Source organism: Solenopsis invicta, chromosome 2 (genome assembly GCF_016802725.1).
Source record: "Solenopsis invicta isolate M01_SB chromosome 2, UNIL_Sinv_3.0, whole genome shotgun sequence".
NCBI classification, from domain to species: Eukaryota; Metazoa; Arthropoda; class Insecta; order Hymenoptera; family Formicidae; genus Solenopsis; species Solenopsis invicta.
The window spans coordinates 19,559,927-19,579,464 of record NC_052665.1 but is presented as its reverse complement, the minus strand read 5'-3'; the positions used below and the strand labels follow the sequence as shown (position 1 = coordinate 19,579,464).

At 33.9% G+C, this 19,538-nt stretch overlaps 1 protein-coding gene across 3 annotated transcripts in view; it reads left to right on the top strand.

Annotated features, from left to right (window-relative positions):
- Positions 1-19,538, top strand: part of LOC105193959 (alkaline phosphatase) — a 204,364-nt gene that overhangs the window by 161,844 nt on the left and 22,982 nt on the right. For all 3 annotated transcript variants that reach the window (XR_005574230.1, XM_039446365.1, XM_039446364.1), the window contains one exon: positions 5,550-5,744. Coding sequence is in view for 2 of the 3 variants with exons in the window: in XM_039446365.1 (XP_039302299.1) it covers positions 5,550-5,744 (195 nt within the window). In the remaining variant the exon portion in view is untranslated. The remainder of the gene's footprint in view (positions 1-5,549; positions 5,745-19,538) is intronic.

Below are 19,538 nucleotides of genomic sequence, written 5' to 3'. Positions count from 1 at the left end.
TTTTGATGACTTTTTTTTTAGAGTAGCATTCAATTGTTTATGTCGCTATTTGACCAGTTCAAATATAAAATTTATAGTGATTTTAATTATTCGCAACATGGTCCATGCATGTATTATATATTTATAAAATAATGAAAAAAGTAACGATTATTACTAAAAAAAAAAAGTAACAGAGTAACGATGTTACAAGTGACGCCTTTATTGCTCAACCCTGATTATATTGATAAATTAATATTCATGCGAAAATAATAATAACAATAAAGCGACGCGTCTAATGTCATTCATAGCACGAAAATCATTTTAGTATCTATTTTATTAATTCCCATTTACATCAGTACCGCAAGCTATATGTCAAAATTAATTAGTTGGAAATTATAGTATATTGCTTGGCGTGCAATTTACTAGCGCATCATCTTTTCATACACGTTTATCGAGTAATAATGTAATTCATGTAACGTGAATAATAATCATAATTCATGTAATACTAATTACTAAATCTAACTATCACATTACTACAAGCGCAAATTATTCAATCGTATTCTTGAATTTATTATTTAATCCTTTTACACATTCACTTGAAAACAGCAGAACTAATTTCGTAGTAAGTGCCGTTGAAGCGCTACGTGGTATTTACTTTGAGTTTTAGTTAGGAGGCCAGCCGCAATGTAGAGAAGCAGATACGGACCACTAAACTAGCGGGGACTCGATAGTCCCTATAAAACGGCTTCCTAAAATTAACGGCACGAACGTAATTTGTCGAACGGACGACTCGCTGTCCGTTCGGATTAAGATCTAAAGTCCGTAAACGGAATAAGTAACCAACATTCTGGTCTTCGCTGTTGGGCTTTCCACAAATCTCCAAACGGCCATTTCGATAACTGAGAGTCTTTAAACAAACTTGAAAACAGAAATGAAATTCGGGATGCGTTTACGCTGTAAATTTTGCAATCGTCAACAAAGTTTAGTGAACCGAACGTTAAAATCATAAGGAAATTATATTAGAGAAATTCAAATATTAACGTTTCCCCGGAGTATAAATTAATTAAAAGATTTTTCCGGAGGGCACAAAAAGAAGGATTCTATACAAACAAGCCACATGAAGAATCAGAAATTCACGCATAGAATAATATTTTGCGGCACAAATCGATATTTATACCTGCGATTCACATAATTACTTAGCATGCGAATATAGATTGTTTTTTTATCTTAGCGTTTCGTATTGTTCTCGGTATAAGTTCCGCTTTTACCGTTGCCAGCTAAGTGACCATTACGGGAAACTGGGACAATCAGAGATAGTGGAGAGCTCGTAATAATCATAACTTGTAATAAGCAGTCGTCATAATCGAAGTGCAGTGACTGTTCGCCAACTGTCATCACTAAGATAGCGCGGCATTGTATCGAATAGCGGCAATCGAGAGTTCAGTTCTGGGATGATCAAGATCGTCCGATACTAATACGAAGAAATAACAGCTTCCTCTCTCTCTCTCTCTCTCTCTCTCTCTCTCTCTCTCTCTCTCTTTCGCGCGCGCGTGTGTGTGTGCCGCAATCGCTGTAATAAAAATGACCCATAATAAATTTCATTTACGCAGCTAAGTAAGCGTTGCGCTCAGATTTTTATGTGTTCGCTGCAATAGAAATTATGCTGACGAAAGTCGCTAAGCGAGCAACCTTTTTTTTTGCAGAAAGTATTCACCGTAGAAAAATTCGCGGCCTCGTTGATGAATTTATCCCGGAAAATCTCGTATTTCGGAGACGTTTTGTACACGAAACGATCGGCTGCGTGCGTTATTTCATTTACTGAGAGATACTACAAAAGAATACGTAATGTCATTGACAATGAGACAAAGGGGACGAAGCGAACCGAAATATACTTTCCTATTTTCAACGTTTCTCGGTCGTTTTACGTCTTAATGGTGTCTGTTTCAAGTGAACGGCGTAAAGATAGAATCGAAATCAAGACCGGTTTCCCGTTTATTATACGGCAATGTTGGAACGCGCTATCGATTGTTTACGCTTTAATCGCGCTTCGGCGAAGACTAACAGCGACTCTGTTCTATCTCGTTGTCGTTCTTGTAGTTTGCAGTTTGTCGGGTTCACTTTGTTTTTAGCGATGTTTTATTTCCCCGGTGACATTTCGGTGTTTTTCATTTTATGACGATTCCGCGTTGCAGACGGTACTACAGGCAATCCTGCGAAGGGAACAATTTGCGACATACAGCCGGGTATTGAGAGGCCCGCGTTCTCGATTCTAGGCTATTTTCGATTCCTTTGTACGTGCCGAAGCTACTTTGTTATTTACGGTGCGCAAAAGGATGCCGTATGTTCAAAATATAATATATCCGATAGAATACAATTTGTCAAGATATCGACGAAAGCAATTAGGGAAATGAATCGTGTGAATTTAATGATTGTAATTGCGTCCGCCATGAAAAAAAAATGTACCTTTTATTTTATTACCAATTATCTGGCAAATAGACGAGAAACTTCAAACTCTGGGTCATTATATCCAGGTAACAAAGTTTCGATAGAGAAGTAATCTATATCTCAATTAAAAGAAACTATATTAAAAAATGAACTTACGAATTATTAAGAAATCATAATGTTCTCGTTTCTTTCGATTTATCTTTCTCAACAAGGAAAGTTGAGAATTTCAAAAAATTTTACATTTCTACAGACATAACAGTTCTTTTCTCCGTTACAATTTTTTTTTTATTTCATCAAGTCGTGATGTTCATAGACTGTTACAGCGTCAACTGCGTATCAGATCGTGCATTGGAGATTGAAATTTGCAAATTAAAGTTTAGAATTTGATTAATTAGATTTTATTCTGAAATTAAATGGAATTAATTTTAATCCATTTTATCCTAACTGATTGAATTTTAATCTTCAATTCGTAATTTTCAGACTTTAATACGTCTGATAGGGACTTAAAGCACTTCTAACGATTCACAAGATGAAATTGTTCTATATAGGTACGCATAATAATATATATATTTGTATGCTTTTGAATCAAGTAAATTCAAACGAGACTCGAATGCAACAGAGAATTAAGTGCAACAACTACGTTTATCTAAAATGTGGCATCGTACCGGATGAATCCTTTAGGATGATATCTATAATAAAGCCGGCTCTTGTTCCAGCAGTGCACAGCAATTGGATAAGAGCTGGTCGGGCCTCGATCGAGCGAATCTGCACTTGCACATAAACGATACGCGCGTAACGAGTGGATCGATGTCGTTCGCTCGCGACGTGCAAGCGGTGTAAGTTCTTAAGCATCGCCTGGCAATTGAGAGAGTAAAAAAAAGAGAGAGAGAGAGAGCACACCAGTCGCGATTATAGTTTATTTTCTCGTGGCTTTTTTACATCCACTTTTATCGGCGACTCTTAATGATTATAAAACCGACATAGTACCGTCGGTGATCCCACCTTTTTTGCATTTCACCATCACTAGCGCTGAGAATCAAGCGCGCGCGTTGAGGTATCGCGAAGAAACGTAGTGCAGCTTTTTATGTCACGAACAGGTCGCTGCATTCAACATACATGTTTTAAAATTTTTACATAAATTTTCTTGTGAGATGCACATTTTTGGTAGATAATATAATTATTTATAAGATATTCTTTTTCCCGTGATTGATCCATCTTTCAAAAGCAAGTTTGTTTTACGGGAGCATAATATATTTCTTATGCGACTTTTGTTAAATTAACTTTATTCTTGAAATTACAAAATCTGTCATTTATCCAGCGAGTTTACATATCTTATCGTGCATGATACAAATTTTTCATTATTATAATAATGATAAAATCATTTAGAAGCAACTGTTGATATAAAATTAATATCTTTGATTATTATGAGCTGATTATTGAATGAACATGTGTGGAAGTGGCAGGCCAAATATTATATAATAATGCTGTTTGATAAATGAAAGGATAACTGGAGGAATAGCCAGAGGAATTATTCCATGTAACAGTTGACAGAATCACAAGGGGACTCTATGCATTGATCCGTATCTCGTATGTAGATCGAAACAGAATCGACCAAATCTCCATTGTATGTGTAATTTTGTACGTAATGAGTACAAATAACCAAAGGATGACTATAACGTAAAATAATTCTGTAATTTCTGCATTAGTTCTATATTATTTCATTTCGTTGCTTTTTAATTAATATCTTTAAATTACATTATTCCGCAATTTCGCCGAAACCGATTAAAACTCTCCTCGAACGGTGATTAATGAATATTTTAAATTTAAATAAATTTTTGTATACATTTTTAATACTTTATTTAAATAAAGATGTTTATACATTTTCTCAACACTTGATTGTTTAATAATCAAATTTTGTATGGCTTTTCAACGAGATGTAGTTAAAATTTGGATGTGTTACACTGTTCTTTTTTTAAAATTTTCTCGTTATTTATAACAATTCAACTGAAAATTGTATATGGCGCTGAAGCTCTCTCTGCGAAAATTGTGCGGCTGTTTTTTAATCATTGCTATTACGATGCGAACACTCGCGTGCGCCATTTTGCCATGATAGAATTATCACGATGATCGAGTTAAGTCCATTCATGTAACTTTGTTAATGCGATAACGGGAACCGCTGCTCTCATGCAGACCGTAACTGTATGGGCAACGAACAACGTCTCACCCATGATTGACACCATTGATTAAAATCCAATTGAGAACTATTAATGAAGCTATCAAATGACAAACATTATATGTATAGGCGAAAATGCGCATAGAAGTAAACAAAACGCGAACTTGGATGTAATCCTCTTCTTGCGTAGACAAATAGGATATATAGCATGGATAAAGACATAATAATAGCTTTAAATTAATAATTAGCGGAAATTAACCGATGAGATTTTGCTGTGCGTGTGCAAACTATGCTCCGATTGTTTGTCAGTCTTGAAATACAGTTCTAAACTAAAGCTGAAGTACGTAATATCACAAATTAAATTGTCGAGCAATTTAATTTGTGCTTTTGCTTGTCAATTTAATTTGTGATGTCCTCCAACTTCAATTTATGACTGTTTCAAGACCGACAAGTAATCAGTATACAGTTTTCATGAACTAAAAACTTACGCAAAAATATTAATAGGTACTTTAATCGAATATGGCTCCTGTTCTTTTATCTGTAAAATTAAATTGTTTTATTTGATACAAAACAATCATATTACAACAAAACTCGAAAATTTTATTAAAATAAACACAATAATGATAGAAATTGATATGTGCTATAGAATTTATATTTTAGATTATTTTAACGAAATTGTCTATGGAAAATGAATTTTTTATGCTCGTGATAGAGAAAGTGTTACAATACAAAATGTCGATGCATTTAAATGAATTTGATGTGTGTATGGGTGTGTGTAAGAGAGATGAAAAAGATGTCTAAGAATATAATAGCTAGGAGCGGTAGAGATCTTTAAATGTTAGTATATCCAGAAGACGAAGCGTAGCGTCGTCTTATGAAATAGTCGAAGATAACTTTAATAAATGGTAGCATCTCGTGAGCCTCTCATGAGTGAGATTTGTTGGCGTTCCAGGTGGAAGAATCGACCATGCTCACCATTACAACAACGCTTATCGCGCCCTGGATGAAACGCTGGCACTGGAGGAAGCCGTCGAGGCAGTTATGAAAGAGGTCGATCTCACGGAAACGCTTCTCGTGGTAACGGCGGATCACTCGCACGTATTAACCCTCGGCGGACTGGCGACGCATCGTGGAAATCCCATATTCGGTGAGTCACCACATATACTTTGTTCTTAGCACGCTATATCCGCCCTTGAGTCCGAAATGAATGGAGAGTTTCTTCTTCTCGAGATAGATGCATCAATTAATAAATAACTGATTAAAATTATGAGAGAAAGAAAGAGAATAATTAAATAAAAAGTTGTAATTTGTCTTCAGCTTCAAATAGATTTTATATTTTTAAATGACATCGAATTTGTTCAAAAATGCATTATTTAAAATTAGAGTGAAACAATGTTTTGTCTATTAAATAATGTTTTAGTTTATATCAATCAGGTATTGAAAGTGTCATGTATTTTTTCTTTTGAAGTGTATAATTATATCGTTTTCTATGATTACAAAAACAAATGTGGATTTATTAGCTGTGTCAATGATAATTAATGACTCATTGTTGCATCTATCTTATTTTTATTCCAGAATTAAATTACAATATTGATAATAAATAAAAGAGATGCAAATAAGTATACAATCATCAGCACGGTCTAGTTGGGGTTTTTTATTCTTTAATCGAACATGAAATATATTTCAAAGTTTTATAATGCTGTCTAGCTCAATCTGCTTCTCTCAGATTTTTAATCGTACACACTGTCACAAATATAGTATCTGTGTGCGTTAACAAACTCCATGTGATTCAGACGCGCAGTTTCAACTGCCGTAACTTCCAACTGTCGAAAAAGGAAGCGTTCTTCCATTGTTGCCGCGTCTGGACTTCCAATATCCGGAAGGGATGCGCCGGCAACTGACTTTTGCCCCGAAAAGCAGCCTCGTAGGAAACATTATTGGATCACACGCGCGAATTAATCGAATGAATCGCCATGGGTCTATATCGGGTCGGCAGAGCTTAAGCACAGCTTACACGACGTGCTTTTCCATTAGTCAAGTAGAGGAAACTCGAGCTACAGCGCGGTATATTTATATGATTTAATTTGTCCGCGGAATCTCAGCAAAATTTTGAAGTCGTTAATTGCACGTTTTTCCACGAAAAAAAGTAGGTCAGAAATTAACAAAAATAACAATTAAATAAATTAGCTGCTACGTATTAATTTTATGTAAGTAAAAGAGCAGCGAAAACTATTCGTTTTTTAAACAGAAATGCCGTGTATAATGTCGGGATTTTTGAATGTAGAACACGTCGGTTGCAAGTTGCAGAAAAGTCGAAGAACTTTATTGGAAGGCAGGAGAATTTCGGGAAACACCGGGCTATTAAAGACACATTGAGCACTTTTAGATTTTTGCCAACTGATCCGCCAGTCAAGCAGAAACATTTTCACTTTGCAAAATGATAGTGCCGTACTATATATGTGCTACAAGTTCTGACACCAAAAATGATGCATAGCACACACAGTTATCTAGTTTTAGCGTCTAACGGTCTATTGAAATTCTATCAAAACTTACGCTTTGATGGATTATTTACCGTTACAACCGGCTACAACCAATTTTCCATGACGTCCCAATAAAAGCGAATACTTTGTATCAGGCTCTTAACCGGCAATATCCCCTCTAATGTAATATTTGTGCTAGACTTTCGACATATTTTCGGGCAAACGTGCCGAGGCGTACGAAAGTGCGCCGCGTGAGCCGCGCTTTATGGAGATCGTCCTCCCGGAACGGCGGCCCATCCCTTTTGCTCCCTTCGATCACTCGTTTCCTTCGTTTTGTCGAACTACTACCCATGAAGTAACGACGGCGTACACTGATCCGCGGCGAACGACGTGGAAACGTTCGTTTCGATTGTCGGCAATCAAAAGTGAACTCTTCTCATCCGTAACAACTTTTTTGCGAGTTAACTTTGGTGTAGCCATTGTCTATCTCTCTCTCTTTCTATTTTTCGTGGTGCCAGGTGTTGACCCAAGATTCGCAACGGACGTTAACGCCCATGTCACAATTCAATATCGAGTAAGCGACGGAAGTACACTGTTTTATATGAGAATGCGCGTTCGTTCTCGTCAAGTGGAGGAGTTCTGTCCTTCCGGCAGGACAGTTCTGGATTCAATAAGATCCAATCTACTTGGACAACTTCATGACGACATCCGTCCGTCGACGATTCACTCAGTCGCGGTTAAATTGAATCGCCGGGAAACGTAAAGGATGGCTTTTTTGGTCGACAAGTGGAGTTGCAAAGGGCTCGCTCGTCTCGTCCGTCTGATAGCAACCAGTCGAAAAAAAATTCCAGACCGACGCGCGTCCGTTTTCCGAAAATTGCCGATCCTGAATTTTATTGTACGTTTTGTATTTCATTCCTGTGGAATTTGTCGAACATCCTGTTGCCCCATTGAGAAATTAATCCGTTTACAGTCGATTCGCATGAGTTCGCAAGTTTTATCACGGAGGATCATTGTTTTACGGAGCGTGCTGTTTGAAATTTGATATACATACTTTCATGCGTTGATTTTTATTTTGTCTTTCTTTTTTTTTTTTATAAAATAAACGTCGCTTAAAATCACGGAAACTAGCATGATATGAAAAACACGAATGGTTTCTGAAATAATTAGAATTTATATTTCCATTTTAATTTTCACTAATAATTTAATTATTTTTAGATCAGTGCGAAAACGTTTGTCATATTTGGCGAATAAAGTTGAAAACTAAATTTCAGCAAAATCGAAGCAAAATTGTCGCGTCACGAATTTCAATATACTCTTTTTTTTTCTTTTTTTTATATTCGGAGATGAATTTTCCAATCCTTTTTTTCAAACAATTTCGGATTTATTTAATTCATAGTTTGACAAAAAGTCACAAATTATTTTGCAGTAATCTGATGTATAATATAATCTAATATATTTATATAATAGACATATTTGACGAAATTTTGATGAAGAAGAATGTCCAATTGAAGAGAAGAGCGTGTCACCATGCAAATCATTTATTACGTATAGTAATATTCGATATTGGGGGACTATTTTAACAAAGAGATGCCACGTTTATGCGAGCAGTGCAATAATTTTTAAGTCCATTGATATTGCAAGCTTGCATCTCATAAATTTTCCAACCCATCCACGATGAATTTACTGAAATTACTCGAGTGGAAGATATCCAATAATGCAATCCCTCATCGTGATTATACTCAACAACATTCCACATGATTTAATAGAAATTTATATATATGCTTGATAGCGGACATAATCTGAACCAGATAGCTTTGTTAATTAAACAGTCCGCTTGCTATGCAAGTTGACATTGTGACCTGACAAGACTGTTTCTCCACTCATTGGAAAAAGCTTTTTAAAATGAATTAAAGGAAGTTCCATTGTCTTCAGATTTGACATTAAGCAAAGTACAGATGACTCTATAGAATAAATTAGGATTAATATTAATCAAATTGCATTAATTCATATTTATCAATTTTTTCAACAATTTTTTAAGATAGTTTATCAAACTTTATGAGAATAAATGCCATTTTTTTCGAAGCGGATTTTAATGCTTAATAATATTTCTGTATCAGTTATTAAATATATTTTTTAATTCTATAAATTGCGTGTTGATACAAGTTGTCGGACTGGAAATGCAATCACAGAAATTGAAGCTAGAAATAACATCTCTAATTAAATTGATTGTATTTAATAATTGCTAACAGAAATATTATTAAGCATGAAGATCCACTGCAACCGAAAAATGTCAAAATGTTTCTTCTCATATTTACAAAAAAAGAACAATTTTGTTAAAATCAAATCTGAAAATAATTATTTTGAACTATTTAAAAAATTATATCGAATGTTTAACTTGGTTACTAGAATGTCAAAACTGTAATATTATTACGTTTTATATAATTATTTTAATGACTCAACATAAAATTATTTTCTAATCTGTATTTAGCTAAATTTTTAGATACTGTGGAAAAATTGTTCTTTTCGTGTGTGTTATACTCTTATCGATCCAATATTCAATTTATTACTGACGATCGGTATGTATATTTGTGCCTGCACGGACAGAACAATTTTACTGCAGCATCTAAAAATGTAACTAGATACAGAGCAAAAAATAATTTTATATTGATCCATCAAAATGATTACATAGGACGTCTAAGCGCGATAATATTGCTGCAAACAGTTTTGATATTCTAGCAATCAAGCTAAACATCTGATACAATTTTTTAAACAGTTCAACATAATTATTTTCAAATCTATATTTCAACAAATTTATTCTTTCCGTATGCGTTTTTAATAATACAGTGAAAAAAAAAATATTTTTTGTATTAGTAAAGAAAACAGGAGCATGGTGATTTTAACATTTAACAGTTCTCCTGCGCCACTAAACAGGAGATCATATGTTCCGATAAACGAAACAATATCGATCTGTATTATTTTGGGAAGTAATTTATACTCTGCGCTGGTCGTTATATAATCGATACATCTCATAGAAAGGTTCGCGCCAGTTCCACTTTTCGCGTTCGTGTTGATTGCCATCAATAAATAGCGGTTGTCGAACCGACGAATTTCGCAATTTGCCCACTGCACCGAAAACGCGGTATTGGACGCTTTAAATTTTTGACACGTCAAATTTCGTTTGCATTTGTAATTGAAAAAAAAATCGGATGACGCTACACGGACGTATCGGTGTCACCCAATTCTGTACGGCACGCCAATGCCGGGCGCACTGGCACTTGACTCAAATTAGATTCGATATTGTGCGATTCCGTTTCCAGATTCAAACCGCAAGTAATTCGAGAATCAAATATAACACTCAGAAATTCCGTCGGTGCTTTACAGTTGCACACTCAATATCGCCACGGGGAAGCTATCGGGTGGCGAAAAAAATCTGCATCGCGTGAATTACGAAGAAAAGGTCGTATTTCTTATTTTCGTAAAAAATTCAAATTTGTTCACCTGATCTAAAAAAGATTCGAAAAAAGGGTTCAACTCCGTCGTAATATAATTCTTGATTTGTCGCAACAGTAGTCTCGCATCATCTGGGCGGAACGCATTTGTTACGTCGAAAGTCCGAAATGAGGTCGCGCGCGCAAGAGTTCCGCACATAATAAAAGTAATGAACGCAACCAGGACCGTTAAATCATGCGGTTGACGCGCCGCGTGAAATACGGCCTGGAGGAAACATCTGATACATAGGGATTGAGTTTTTGCCCCGCAAAATGTTCCGCCAGTCTATATTGTCGCCAGAGTTCAACTGAGGTAAACCAAAATGAATATGCAGTCGTTCTTATATTCTGACCATTATAATTGCGGCATCACAAGTATTTCAGGTGAGACTCGAGACCTGAGAGAATTTAAAGTGAGACTAACGAGACGGACAATGTCGTATTTGGGGCAATGTAAATTTTGCCAAACTAGTTGGCGCGACAAGTTGCTAAGTTGCGCAGACACGAATGTGCATAAATAATGTTCCCTTTTTTTCAATTAAAAATATTTAAATGACTGTTGTAACGTCTATTTAACAAGTCGCTACACTTCTACTTTATCAATTATCGATAGGCTTTTGAAATAAATTCCTGGCGAAATTTACCTTATATTGAGATGTTGAAACATTAATAGTCTTTGTCTGAAAATAAAGAGGTTCAATTTTTAAATTAAATTTTTTAAAAATTAAATTTTAAGCATAAAATAAATTGCATTACTTAAAAGTACAATATTGAAAAATTTTTTCCATATTTATAAAAATTTTTTATATATGAGTTTATTTTTAACACAACTTAATAACTAAATTTTTTCTGTAGCTACAGAACAAAATGTAATCAGTATAAGAATACTGTCATCTTCTTGTCTCTTGTTATTTTTGAAATAATATTAACGCAAATTAATATAATTTGAAAATAATTAAACATGTAAATTAACAGGTATAATGTATGTCATTATTGGGCAAATCGGTCAATTATCATGCGTCAAGTGACGCTGCGTTTGCCCTTTAATCTTCATTTCTCCAGTAATATAGCTATTTCACTAATCAGATCTATAAACATCGTTGTTCAGACATTTGGTTACCGAGCAACAATAATTATAGATTTTAATAGATTTATCGCTACAGTGTCAGACATATACTGTATTTTATAAATACGATTATCTCATCGCTCGCAGCGATAACGTCGTTTGACTGTTTGGATAAAAAGAATCCGATTAAATCAATGGAACGATATGAACGACGTATTTTATCGATAACTGTGATATTGACTTCATTGTAAAAAAAAATTGATTAAAAATTACATCAGCACAATAAATGCAAGAGTCACATAATTCATACTTGTAAATGTGTTACACTTGTGGTAACGTAATTTCTTTTACACCGAAGTCAGTATTACATTTTTCGTTAAAATCTTATGTAATTTATAATTTCTTTTTACTCTGCAACGATATACGAAAAAAAGAGTTTTGCTAAAAATTTAGCAGACACATATCTGAAAGTAATTTTAATAAGCCATCAAAATAATTATGAAGGACGTTTAAGCATGATAAGCAATGTTGTACAAAAATTCTAGTAAACAATTGGAGCGCTTTAATATAATTATTTTGATCTACATACTACAAAATTCTTTTCAAATCTGTATTCAACTTTGTAAGTTTAGGTGCTTTAATAGCAAAAGCATTCTCTCTGTGTAGAAATAAATTTAAGATCTACAAAAGTCAATAATTTTACTATAATGATAGTGGTACGGTAACGTATTTCTTTTCTAATTAGCAAATTGTAGTTTGTAAAATTAAACAGACTTGTAATCGATTTCTAGCTTTCTGGCATGTAAAAATTAGGATTGTAAATTAAAATACTAAGTACACCTCATTATCCTCGGCCACCAAAGGAAATTTGATGTAATTGACTTTTTTTGGTCTCTATAAATTGCCTTCATACTGCTCGGAATAACACAACACAAAAAAAAAAATATTTGAAAAATTGAATACATTCCTTCAATAATAAAATCAAATGTTGAGAACGATTTGCCAATGAAATTAATTCATCTAGTTTTATATCGTTACTTTTAATTTTGCTATTGCAGTGTGTTACGTTGAGGAAATATTTTCATTAGTAAATTGAGTATGAATACTTAATGTGATACTTAACCGTTCGAGCCGGTTGGAATATCTTAGACTTTCAAGCATTTTACATTTGCAGCAGTGCATTTAATGTCGTGAGTCAACTTATCATGCCGTAGTTTCAGGCGAAAAGGTATGTAATGTTCGTTGAAAAAGTTTTTTTTCAACGTGCTATTTTTAAATATGCGCTAATGCACTTTCCGCCTAACTTTTCCCCATTACAATCCTAAAATTTTATGTTTAACCGGATCGCATACACGAAATGGTTTCCTCTCCAGATTACACTTAATCGTAGAAAAAGTGTCAGAATTACTGAAGTTTAATGCTCCGCGAAATTTTAAGTAAACTCTTTCCCGCATAATATAGCATAATTTATCAATGATCAAGATATTCTTGGGAGCGTTTCCTCGAAATAAATAAAAATACTGTAACTAGGAAACAGTCGCGAAGATGCCATCGACGTTTAGGAATGAAGGTTTCGACAAAAAGACGAGATAGAAAAAACAGCAAAAAGAAAAAAAATAGAAGACACAAATAAAAAACGGAGAAAAATGTGCGAGCAATTCACGCGACATAGTGCCTATAACGGCTTTTATTGCTGGCTGTTCATTAAGCCAAGTTACTTTGCTCACGTGAGCGTATTGGATGAAGCAATTAAAGCACGCGCCGATTCGTGATATAATTTATTTGCCACGGAGTTACATAAAGTTACGCGTACTCTCGCGCGATCGCGCCTGCTAAGACCTTAATTGCGTTTATGCCACGTTGACTGAGGTCGATATCGATGCAAAATAATTTAGTATCAACTTGCAAACCTAAGTTACGCGGTTATGGAATGAAGTATCGCGCGGAGAACTATTTACTTCGTCTTATAAGTGTGTACTTTCGTTCTCGAGCCTTCGAGATATAGAGCGTATCACGGCGTAAAGTGACGCCAGTCCATTCCTTCGGTAAGAAACACAATTTTTCACGAGAGAGCTGTATTAACGCGAAGAGCTATGTCTCTTGCTGAAAAATGAAGAGATTTGTGTAAATTTATCTCTACACAATAGTTCCAGACTTAGGGTACGACTTGCAATTAAGAGATTGCGAATTGCGGAGATTTATTTTGACATAAATTCAATAGACCAAATTCGCCGCCGTTAATGACGTAATTGACATTGCTTTTCCTGTCGCAGTTACTTGTTTGCTTCACGGTAATATCGGAATAGAGTTTTCCAATTAGTTCGTTCATTCCTAAATTACATTGCCGAGGAATCGTTTGCAAGCCATTTGGAATCGCTCTTGCCAACATTTTCAGTTCGGTTGTTAGCGCTTACAAATCGATGTAACGCGATCCGTGAGAATCCTCGAGTTAATTGTTCCACGAACGTGATGTAGAACGATGAAGAGCAAACCTAAAAAAATCCACATCCTTTTACGAGAGTTCTGTGCTCTTTTCTTTCGAGATATGGAATTTGATTATAGAAAATGTTACCGTTTAGTTTTAATTTTTTATTTGAAAATTTATATAAAACGGAGGTAAGTCTTAATTTATTTTATTATTTGCTATTTAAAATTTTAAACAAGCGGATATAATATGATACGTATTTCTATCACATCGCGAAAATTTTCACTTTAATCATTCTATGACGAATAAGAGTGATGCAGAGCAATCCTGAAAAAAATTCTCATTTTACATGAATTCTATACTCGTTATAAATTCCTTTCGATAAGATGTATGGAAGAATTTCGATTATTGAAATTGAAATAGTATTATTGAAATAGTTGCACGGAATGAACGGTTTTGTTGAAGTAAAAAATTAATTAAATATAAATTTGAAAATAATATTTTTAGACCGTTAAAATAATTAGAATGTTTAATCATGATGAGCAGTGTTATAAAATGTTTTGACATTCTGGCAACCATTCTTGAACGTCTTACATTATGGTGATTTAACAAAATTCTTTTCAGATCTGTACTCGGATAAATATACTTAGATACTTCAGTAAAATCATTCTTTCCATATGTAGCTTAATTTTAATTGTATTTTTATTGTTTTTGCAAACTTATAATGAGAAAGAAAAACTTATAAAGGAGAAGATTTTAATTTATCAAATTATTTAGCATTTCGGATTGAAGGGATTTAGTTAAACAAATTGAGAAGTTGTACTGGGAGGTAATTTAAATATCGTTATTTTGACGCAGCGTTGTTTTTAAGTTTTTTTATTTCCTGTTAATGTACGATAACGCGCGCTTTCATCGACAGACACGCTCGAATTTCACGTTTAATTAAAGACTTCTCTCAAGTCCTATTTTTGCATCGTGCTGTTCTAACCGAATTTCGTTCACGTTACACGGCAATGTGCTTTTGAGCGCGCTTTTTAGGCACGTGCAACGCCAACAGAGTGCTTTTGCTTTTGTTCGAAAGAGTTTCGACTAGTTTTGCTCGTAGAGCAAAGAGAAATGATGTTACGCTTAGAGATTTTATCTCATTCACCCTCGATTTCCACGCGCGAGACAACGGCCGAGGATACTGCGGCGGTACACGTTTTGTTGGAGTATGCAAAGCGAGTTCTTCCGCTTTCTCCAACAAGGCCATGATCGCGATCGTTAATAAAGCAAGAGATACCTCTCTTGCTTAGTGTTTTCCTTCGGGGTGCATCCTTCGGATAGCTGTAATCGGGAAAATTTAATAATTTGCGCGAGCTATCTCATTTCTGAGATATAGGTACTTTAGAATTGGATATACCGATATCGTATAAACTCATATTGCACAGACCGTTCTATGGATGTCTATGAACGTCCGAGTATCCATAGAACATTATATCTGACTTTTTTAAAAGCATTGTTAGCATGCATAAAACGAGTAATTTTTAAAATTCTTGTCCTTATTATTCATTTCTGATTTATTTCTTATTATTGTCACTAAATTTAATGTTTATATTAAATAAAAATATAAGTATTGATGAAGTACGATTTAGGCGAGTAGTACTTATTCAGCTACTGTCCTCTATTTTTATCTGCATGAAAATTTTATCTTATTTGTGAAAGCAGTTTTCAAAAATTTGGAACTATTTTTTTTAAGTGCCCATTGAAATGGTAGAAAAAAAAAAACGTTTTATGGTAAAGAAATTTTAGCGTCGCTTTTTATACGATACGTAGATGTTGGAGTAATGCCGTTGAACTAATATCTTTAGTCTGAGTCCTGGTTGTGTACTCTTCTGTATACATATCACAAGCAATAACCGCGATCGAAATCGACGCATGTAAATCGCACATCATCATTTCGAGAATAATGTTTCTCGCTGCCGTAAAAACGGAGCGTTTCCACGAAGTGAAGCACGATTGTTGTTGAACATACATCAGTGCGTACGCATAACTGCGCTCATATAAAACCCCTTTTTACAACGACGATTGTGACCGAGGCTATAAAGAGGTTCGCCACACGATTTCAGTTAGGTATCCTCGACGATTCCAGCGGTTCTCTATTACGGTTGAACGATATTGCGTAAACGCTGAAACTCTAACCGACCAGTTTTCTATGCATAGTCGGTTGCAACGTATTCTGATCAACAATGTCACCAATTTGGCCGAATAATTGAAACGCGTGACTCGCGCTATCGAAATGACGATCTCGTTCCGTTTGCGTATTCGACAATTTTTATCATCGACTTCACAACCGTGAAAAAAACATATTTAGAAACAAAAACCAGTATATCGCGTTTTTTTAACTAAAAACGAAACTCAGCGAAAATTGTTACAAAAAGAACAAAAGAAAAATGGCACATAAACGTTTTTATTGTGTTGATTGTATCATGTGTGTAATATTTGAAAGTATTTTAAACAGTTATTAATGTAATAGTTTTTTTAGATTTTTGGATAATTTAAAAATGATCCATTAAAATTAAAAATATTTACAGATTTAATAAGATTAAGATTATTGTTTAACAGTTGTTATTTATAGCTTAACATTACTGCTTCGTTTCGGTCTATTTAATTCAAAATATATTTTATTTCTTCATTAATATTTTATTTAAAAACTTTTTTCTCTGATTTTTTAGCTTGTCTGTTAATGTAACATCTCTTTTCTGTGAAAATTTTTTATTTTTTTAAGCTTTTTAATCATATTGACCCAAATGATACAATTTAATAGTATAGGAAATTCAAACAGGACATCAGAGTTGAACAATAAAAGTGGACATATTTATAACTTTATATATACATATGTAATACATTTAAAAAAATATTTATAATATATCTCTGAGAAATCAATACCAACGCTTTTCCATTTAATATAAATTAAATCTATTTACACAGAAAATTCACATCTAATTAATCGTTAACATTATTAATCGTTATCATTAAAACAAATGAGAATTTTTAATTCCTCTCTTTTAGTCTCTCGATTAAATTTAACTTTTCTTTTAATCAAGGAAACTGTAAATAAAATTAAAAATATCATTTCTAACGAGTACGCGTTTATAATTATCCAACACTAATCGAATTTGATCGCATCGCTGTGAAGCAGCTTGGCTTCCGTCGATTTATCCAACTTTTGCGTATCCGTGGAGTATCCGAAATGTAACGAAACGGAGTGCAACTAGGGATGGGAGAGGAAAGGAAATCCTTCTACCTCAGTGTCTCCCAATTTAATTTAGCTGCAAACCTCTTTGGAATCCGAGGAAAAGTTGTGAAGGGTCTAATTCTACGCTTTTATGTAAAGTTGCCAAATTACATCTGAAACAAGTGATTGCGATGACAATCAAATAAGTTAGAGATTGCGACATTTTAGTTAGATCCAATTGTAAGAGACCGAAATTGGTATAATTAGGAAACAAAGAAAGTATCGTGCTGCATTACACGTTGCAAGTTGTGTACTTTCAGTTTTTTATCGCTAATAATTTGCCATCTTGATTATCTTCAGCGCAATTTTATTTACAACTTTTAAAACATTTCTTGCAATAATTCTTCCTTATTGACTTTACGGAATATCGTTTGGGAGACACTGGTCAAGTTGAATCGGAATTGCGGTTCGACGGAGTAATCGAACAAACGAAATGCTCGGCGGAAGAGTGGCCGGTGTGTCCAATGTATTTCAAAGCAGGAAATAAACGTAAGTTCTTCGGGACTTGCAAAACTCACCGGACGCGTATTCGTGCCCGAGCGAGACGGCTAAGCTCGTTTATGTGGGACAGCAACTAGAGCAAGAAAAGCTCCAGTTCTCGCTTCTCATTTCTGCAAGCGAAGCAGTCTTCATTCAAATACTCGGAAAATGCAACGAAATTATTTGTAGTTTTTGTGGTATTAATCGATTTAAGAAAAAGGAAAGAGAATTATGTAAAAAAATTATGTAAATATCTTACGAAATTGTATAATTAATTCTCATTTATTTATTTTTTTTTAAATAATTTTATAGCGGCTATAAACTTCTTTCTCGTTGTAATTATGCTATTTTATTTGCCTCATTGTCACAATTATCTCATTTTGTTTAAAATCAATAAAACAAAAATTGTATTAAAAAAACGTTTAATTTTCGGAATTTAGCGTTATTATTATAATAAAAATTAACGATTTATCATCACGTTATATAATCTATTCGGAATTTTGTAATTTGACAAAAATCTTTCATACTGAAACGTCGTTGTCAGAGCCATTATCCTGGGAAGATATGAGCTCCGAGATGTCTTCAACGTGGCTTGAATGAAGCACGGTCATCCAAAGTTCGACAATAGCGTCTCACCACTTGCATATATATATATATATATATATATATATATATATATATATATATCAAAGAATGTGTATCACGAGTTTTAGAGTTCCATAGAAGATGACCAAAGGATGACGAATGTCTTCTTCCAAACGATTTCTACAGAAAGAGCTAGGAATAAGATTTATGTTCGTTGCGTTGATCACGTCAAGCTAGACCACATTCGAAAAAAAAATAAATGAAAATTATTAAATTTAACAGCGAAATAATTAGATTACATTAATACACACTGGTGCATATTAAAGTTCTTGTGCAGTGATCTAATCTAAGCTTTAAAGTGAAACATACAAATTCTTTGAATATGATACAATACATATTTTATTAATAGCATAAAAGCTGAAAAAAAGAGTTTGATAATAATAATTAAGCGTTGATGAAATAATTTCAATTAAATGTTTGATTAGTATAATCAAATATTTAGTATAATAATATTTAGTATTTATATTGATAGTAACTAATCGAATGTCAAATGGTTACTAAATGTTACTAAATATTTGGTCAACTGAAAATTTAATTAAAACTATTTTACCAAAGCTTGATATTTATCACCTAGGTTTAGTTATTATTACTAAACTTTTTTTTCAGTGTACAATAAGGTTTTATTGAAGATTTCACGGTTTAACGCGTTTATATATTTATATTAAACACATATCTTTATGTCGATTTGTATCCAACGGCTTCAATATGCATCAGTGCGCACTAGTGCATCCAATCGAATTCTCTATAAATTGGATTTGAAATAAAGTGAGCAGACCAAATACAGCAGCTCGGAGCAGCTCACGCCTAAAGCTTTCTTTAATATACATACTAACTAGAGCGTTTTTATATACGAATTTTTTCACTGACAAAACTGATGTATTCGCATTCGATTAATTGTGATTTGGGTAATGTAATTTCTATTTGATCTCTTATGAAATCTGTAACCTTTCGGAATCCGGATATTGAGCACGTGTCATGCACATTTATCTGAGGATCTTCGCAGCTGCGATCTATGCATTGCAGCTGGCGTACTGTTAAAAGTAGTCTCATTAAAACTTAATAAGTACCATAAAATAC